The sequence below is a fragment of the Mobula hypostoma genome, chromosome 8 (assembly GCF_963921235.1).
Source record: "Mobula hypostoma chromosome 8, sMobHyp1.1, whole genome shotgun sequence".
NCBI lineage: Eukaryota > Metazoa > Chordata > Chondrichthyes > Myliobatiformes > Myliobatidae > Mobula > Mobula hypostoma.
Window position 1 is genome coordinate 32,701,332 of NC_086104.1, and position 7,246 is coordinate 32,708,577.

The 7,246-nt window shown below is 36.8% G+C and overlaps 1 protein-coding gene across 1 annotated transcript in view; it reads left to right on the forward strand.

Moving 5' to 3' along the window:
* The window catches only part of camkmt (calmodulin-lysine N-methyltransferase), a 368,560-nt gene extending 362,512 nt beyond the window's left edge, over positions 1-6,048 (forward strand). Inside the window, exon 11 of the mRNA XM_063055669.1 lies at positions 2,677-6,048. Within this exon, the coding sequence (XP_062911739.1) occupies positions 2,677-2,778 (102 nt within the window). The 3' untranslated portion in view covers positions 2,779-6,048. The remainder of the gene's footprint in view (positions 1-2,676) is intronic.
* The last annotated feature ends 1,198 nt before the right edge of the window (positions 6,049-7,246 follow it).

A 7,246-nucleotide genomic window follows, 5' to 3' on the forward strand; every position in this document is an offset into this window, starting at 1 on the left:
ATTCATAATATATTTTCTATTATTTTAATCATTCAGCATTAATATATTAAATTTCTGAATTCTACCTTCTGATGCATTGATTCTTTCTAATCACAGAAACAAGTTTCTTTCTTTGGTTGTGTGTAGATTCCAGTCGGAAACATGGTAACCACCATAGGCCAGTTCTGATAAATTTCCCAGGTCATATCTTTTGATAAGGAACCAGGTCCTCTCTTACTCCTATACCCCCCCACGTTCTCCCCAAAGGGGGGGGGGTCCTTTGTTTACATTTCATAATGGTTCATCAAAGTGATAACAAGATTATATCCCTAGGAAAGCTGGTACCTCTTTGTCCAGTGGGCTGATTGTTAAAGCTGAATGGATATCCTGCCATATTTGTAAGTTTTGTTGACCAGTAGGATTTTAGTGTGAAAACTATCTGGGTCCTCATGGCTCAGTAGATATATAAGTGTGATCATGTTTACAGGGTCCCTTTGATTTCTTCAGTGCAAGGACCATAATTTGAAAACATTTTATTTTAGATCAGTAATTGTTTTACCATTCCATCCTAGAGAAAGAATACAGGTTTTGCTGACGATTTTCTTCCCAGTTCAGCTCGTTTGTTAACCACTAGGAGATCCAGCGATATGGCCCTCTTGCTGTTTTCTGGCATATGCTGCATAGACATTCTAGATTAGCCAGCCCGTTGCCAAAGTAACATTTATAACTTATCAACTGAAGGACTTGAATTTTCTTTGAGTTCCTTCCCCACCCTCTATAATTCTGTCCTGAAAGCATCAATTATACTGTTCCACAAGCATCTGGCTACCCTCCAGCAACTCATTGTATGGTCATTCTTTGTTAGAAAGACAAAAGTCTGCCTTTACTTATCCCACCTGGGGGCATCAGAATTGCAGCCAATTTTACTCCTGTTCAATTTTCACTCTTCAAGCAAATATTACTGGTTGGCATTCTGGAGCAGGAGCCCTGGGTGCTTTACTTTTCACCTCCCCTCCTCCCTGCTTACTCTGCTTATTCCATTCTTAATCTTGGGCTGGGGGGTGGGAACATGATTGTGAGAGACCTAAAGGAGTGTCTGCTGCTTCCCTGGGATCATTTATGCCAGAGCACGTTGTGGATCAAACTTGGAACCTAACTACAATTCAATTCTACATGGGGAGTATTCTGAGTGTAAAACTCGGACACAAATCACATCTGAGTAGATGATGATAAGGTACTGTGAGAATAAGAAATGCTGGTTTGAAATTCAATTTGGTGTATATTTCATGGAACCAGAGTAGCATTACTGTGAACCTTGCCAACTGATTGCAGTATTTTCAAATCAAACAATGTTCCCTTCGTGATTTACGCTACCTTTGCCATTAGTTCTGCTGTCATTTTGGGTCTGTAGATTAATTTCCAATTTTCTCAGTAGCTGGACTTGGTCTTCGCCTCAAACTTCATTCCCTTGAATTTGACATTTCAGCCTGTTCCAATAAATAGCAAAAGAGTAAATTTTAAAAAATCTGGGAAGACAACAAAATGTCGGTAAAGGAAATTCAGGATTCAGAGACAAGTGGAATAGAAAATACAACAAATTTAGAGTTGACACAATACATTTGGACAAAGAGAAAGGTGACATAAAGAAGATATGAAATAGAATCACAAATAGGCCATTTGGCCCTTTGTGCCTGTGCACTCTTTATTAAGATCATGCCACCTGCCCATAAGATCACTCTTTAATAGGTTCAGCACCATGCTCCTGCACTAATCCCAAATTCCTTTATCAGTCTCTGCCTTGAATATACTGAGTGACTGATCCTACACAGCACTCTTGGGTAGAGAATTCCAAAGATACACTTTTCAGGGTTGTAAATCATGGGCATTAGCCTCCTCAGCATTGAGGAGACCTTCAAAAGGCAATGCCTCAAAAAGATGACATCCATGATTAAGGACCCCCTCCATCTAGGACGTGCACTCCTCTCTCATCAGAGATGAGGTCCAGGAGCTTGAAGAGACACATTCAATGATCTAGGAACTGCTTCTTCCCCTCCACCATCAGACTTCCGAACAGACAATGAACCCATAAACTCCACCTCATTATTTTTGCTCTCTTTTTGCACTACTTGTTTACTAATTTCTTATTAGAATGTATTGCAAATTATAGTTTTTTTTTACACGTGCACTGTACTGCTGCAGCAAAACAACAAATTTCATGACACGTTTCAGTGATAGTAAAGCTGATACTGATTCTTCCCTCTGGGTGACAAAGTTGTTTGTTATTTCAGTCTTGAATATGGCCAATCTTTTTTTTGGTTCTAGACACACCAGCCAGGGAGCATCATCACCTTTGCACCTACCTTATCAAGTCCTATAACAGAGGAAATGGTGAAAAGATGTGAAGGAGGAGGAGGAAAAGAAAAATAAGAAATCAAATAGGAAAATAAAAATAAGCAATAAATGGGGTGTTGATAAACAGAAGGGTAGAAAAGGAAAAAGAAGAGGGAAAGGATTGATTTAACTTTGATGGATTTAAAGAAAAGATAGAGGCAAGAAGACAGCAGAAGAGTATTCAGTGGAGTTTGTGCAAATATTGAAGTTTGAGAAATTTTGGGAATATAAAGTGTCATTAGCCTAGTGTCTGAAGTCTGTAATTATAATGTATGTGTATAAATGTTTTTGTTTTTACTTTCTTAGATGAAGAATGAGAAAACTGAGAGATATGATGAGAACCTCCACTATCCTGTGCTCATCACTCTAACTAAGCAGGGAACAGCGATCTATCCTCACCCAAGCTGACCGTGAATGGACTGATGATTTCTTTCATTCTTCTAGAGGTCACTCATTAGTACAAAAGCACAGTTCACTATTGTTTTCTCCTATTAGGGACTATAGAAAGAATAGATTGTTTTTTGTTGAAGAGTACGTGAGATTCCACCAGTGTAAACTCACCCCACAGTATCAGCAGAATTTGTAACGTTCCACATTTCCCCAATTAAAGCAGTTTGCCTCAGTGAAGGTGCTTGTAGACACGGAATTGTTTTTCTCTCTGATTGCTTTGCTGTTCAAAATGCAAAGTCTTTTATTTTTAAGATTTCTTTCCTAAAGACATTTTCTTATCTAAAGAACATTACTCATTTATTTTTCAATAAAGTTCATTTTTAAAATTAATCTCAATTATTAATAGGAATCTGAAAACATCTTTTTTTCACTCTTTTGGCATAACTCTGTTTGAAGCAAATGTTTAAAGCCTAGGTGCTTACTAGTTAGTTTAACTATCAGTGTAAACTTGACTACTAACATTTTGTAAAACAAGGCTTGTCCAACCTTCTGCCCCTCCCTTCCAATTATGCATGATTTGCCTCAATGCATTGTGTTAAGATGTAGGATGTGCTGAGTGGTTTTTATCTATTGAGGTGCAAGGAATCCAGGAGTTTCTTACCTTTTTTTAAAGAATGAACCATTTGCAATATTTGGTTTGATCAACTCACTGTGGTAATGTTTTTTTTACACCTATGCTTTGGGATTATTATTGTTAAGACTCTATTTGATGAAATTCCCAAAGTGATACTTAAATATTTCCATATTACAAATCTCAGGAAAATCTCTGCTGCTACACACATTCACATTGAAAGTGGCACCAAATATCTTAATACCGGTGAAGAATGCCTTGATAGTTATTGCTTATATCCAAATGCTGTTTTGATTCTATCTTTTGAATGAAGTTGAAACTTAGAGATGTGCACAATTACATTTTTTTGCTTTTGCATTCCTGTTTTGTGCTTTTCATTGCGCTTTCTTTGTCTTTCTCCTTACCCATTGTTAAGCAGGAGCTGAAAGAAGGGCTTAGCAGTTAATACTGGGATCTAGTTGTAGTGGTATATACAGTAGCAGAATTCAAGAAGCTGAGCAAATGATGGAGGCTTAGTGTTGCAAACTGAGAAGGAAAATTGTTTTTAATTAGCACCTTGGTAAGAACTGCTGATTATTAGCGATTGGTTTTGTGAAGAGCTTTCAGCTGAGTAATTTGTGCAGCCATTACAACAGTTTTGTCAGAGCTCCTCTCCTGTTGTTAAACACAAACAGCAGATGATAACGGCCCAAGATGAGTTTTTCAAGTAACAATTTACATTACTGAAGAAGTATCAACTGCAGTGAGGTGCAGCTCATAAAGAGCTAGAAAGGTGTTTAAAGCTCCAAGGAAGAAACAGTTAATTGTCAAGATAACTTTTAAAAAAGATTTTGCAAAAATTTCCATTACAGTTATAATTTATCTATGTTCAAGGAAATGTGTATACCTGCCTGTAAACATATTATTTGATCATACAGGGTTTGCCCTGATCCAGCCAAATAAAGCAGCAATGAGTGCCTCCGACTAATAAAGTTTTAACATTATTCCAGGTCCAAAGCAAATTAAGTGAGCATAGAAACCTCAAAGTAAATCTTGCATTGTACTGATGTGAATGAAACACCATGCATCCCATGCAGTACAAACCTTCAAATCAACTTCATGGCAATGCTTCCAATATAAAATTTGGGGGGGGGGGGGAGGTGGGCTGGGTAAATATCTGAAATTCAATGCGGTTTCAGAAACTGGGGACCTTCAGTGATGGATGTCATTAAGTGCTTTCATCATAATAAACTTTAAACTGTTGGCTTTATGAATTGCCAGGCAGTTTTGCTATTGCTCAGAAAGAGATTGCCGTGTCTTAAGTGTGACAAACCCTATTAGGAATTGAGGCTGAGCTTCAAGCATACTTGGCTTTTCCACTCCCGGTATGATTGTTGCCTATTAGTCAGCATCTGGGAAGATTTTCCTCTGGCAGTCTTAGTTCAAGAGCTTTCTAGGCTTTGACCTGTTTTTTTCAAAGCATTCTCTGAGGAATTTTCTGAGAAGTGAATGCCAGAGGATTTGTGGCCTCTTTTTATTAATTCCATTTCAATTTTCTAACCTAGTTATATATATATAAAAAGACTTCTGTTGTTTCTTGGTAATTATTTGTTCACTGTTCCTTTTGATGCATTCCTAAAATGAATGATTGTGAATATAATTGTAAAATGTTGAAGGATTTTGATTTTTGGGGATGGAATTGTTAAGCTGAACTTTCCATAGATCTAATGTAAAATGCCATTGTCTAGTGAAATGAGCAAGTGTCATTAATTTCATATCCGTATACTATCAATCCAATAAACGTATATAAAATATACAGCAGGGAAATGTGGAACAGGCAATTGATTCTATTCATGAAGAAAACCTAAAAGCTGCAATCACAATTGATTTATCAAGGTCTTCTCTGTAACTGGAATCTATTCTACATTCCAGTATCTCACTGATAATAAACATGTAAAGTTAATTAAATTTGTATTATCTTTGTCTTTGTTGTAATGCTATTTTACTTATATTCTCAACCATGATGATACATCCTGCACTATCGACCTTGCTCTTTCACCTTGGTTTCTATTTTAAAAAAACAAAATGTATGTTGGAAGGTGCTTTGTACTGCCCATTTAGTCATGTGCAATGCATTTATCCAGAAGCAAATGTCTGGTACCTTGAAAATCCCATTAGAAGAGCTGAAGAATTTAATCTACAAACTATCCTTGGCCAGTGTCCTGTCTGTTTGACAGTACAGAATCATTGAACTAAGATGAAGCTTTATACTGCGATACCATAGAAAAAGAAGTCATTTTTAAAATATTCACTTTTGCTGCTATATGACTTGTGTGCTTGACAATTTACATCACACAGCAGGCCATACATTCAGTGTTTACATTGAAAGTGCAGTATTTTGGTAGTTTACCATCATGCTAGTTATGTGAGAATATTCTCATTCATGCATACAATTGTGTTATGAGATTGACAGCCCGATTTATATTATTACCATCCATGGTGCTGAATGCTGTACTGAGGGAAAAATATCAAGAATTACAATAAGTGTGTTAGATTTCTTCATATTCTGTTTTTATTTCAATTTAATATTAATTGGGAAATCCATTTATGCAGACTGGTGAAGCTTTGTAGGAATAAGTGTTTACAAAAATCTAGTGTTCCACATCTGTAAAATAAACCTTGTGAGATTATTTTGCACCATTGCAGGAAATCATTTGGGTTATTAAACCTGTGCCAGCTGTCTGAAAAACTTTCCCACAGTCACGTTCCTCACTTGTTCTTCATATTCTTCCTTTTTTTCCAATTTTCATTTTCAAATATTTATCTTATAAAAGCTATTATGAATTATTTTGGTAACTTCTGATAAGGAAATCCAGTTTTTTGCAATCCTTTGCATTCTAAACACAAAATATAATCTCTTGTTCTTCTGATATCCAATAAGGCTCATGTCTTCGTAGCAACTATCTAATTGATTATCTTATCAGTGCGCTTGCTTTTGTACACTACTGTTTACTGTTCAGCTTTAAAGGCCATCCTGTTCAAAATTGCTGTGGCCTTAATAACTTTCTAAAGGTAAGATGTGTAAAAACTATACTTCGTGCCCTGGATTTTGCAGTCTGCCAAGCAAGATGGATGATGCTGATCTCAAAAAAAAATCTGCCCACTGATTTCTAGTGATCTTTAAGGTATTTATTTCCCTTTTCCTGATGTTGCCTACAGTCAGTTGTTAGTTCTAAGTGATCCCTAACATTCATCAGCCAATTGCACTGGATTATTCTCACAGATTGCAAAGTAGTAATGGAGTACAACTTCTAATAAATGTTTTAAACAGAAAAGTACAGCATAGTACTAACCCTTCGGCCTATGATTTTGAGCTGACCCTTTAACCTTCTCTAAGATGAATCTAACCCCTCCCTCCCACATAGCCCACTATTTTTCTTTCATCCATGTGCATATCTAAGTCTCTTAAATATCCCTAATGTATTTATCTCTCCTGGCAGTGTGTTTCATGCAGTTAGTACTCTGACAGCCCACTGTACTTTCCTCCCAAACACCCTTAAAGGTTTTGCCTTCTGGTACTGGTCATTTCCATCCTGGGAAAATATCTTTGGCTGTCCACTCTATCTATGCCTCTCAGCACCTTGTACACCTCTCTTATGTCACCTTTAATTTTTCTTCACTCTAAAGAGCAAAGCTCTAACTCACTCAGCCTATCCTTATAAGACATGCTGTCTAATCCAGACAGGATCTGGCAAATCTCCACTGCACCCTTTTGAAAGATTCCACATCCTTCCTCTAATGAGGCAACTAGAATTAAACACAATACTCCAAGTGTAGTCTAACCAGTTTTATAGATCTGCAACGTTACCTCACGGC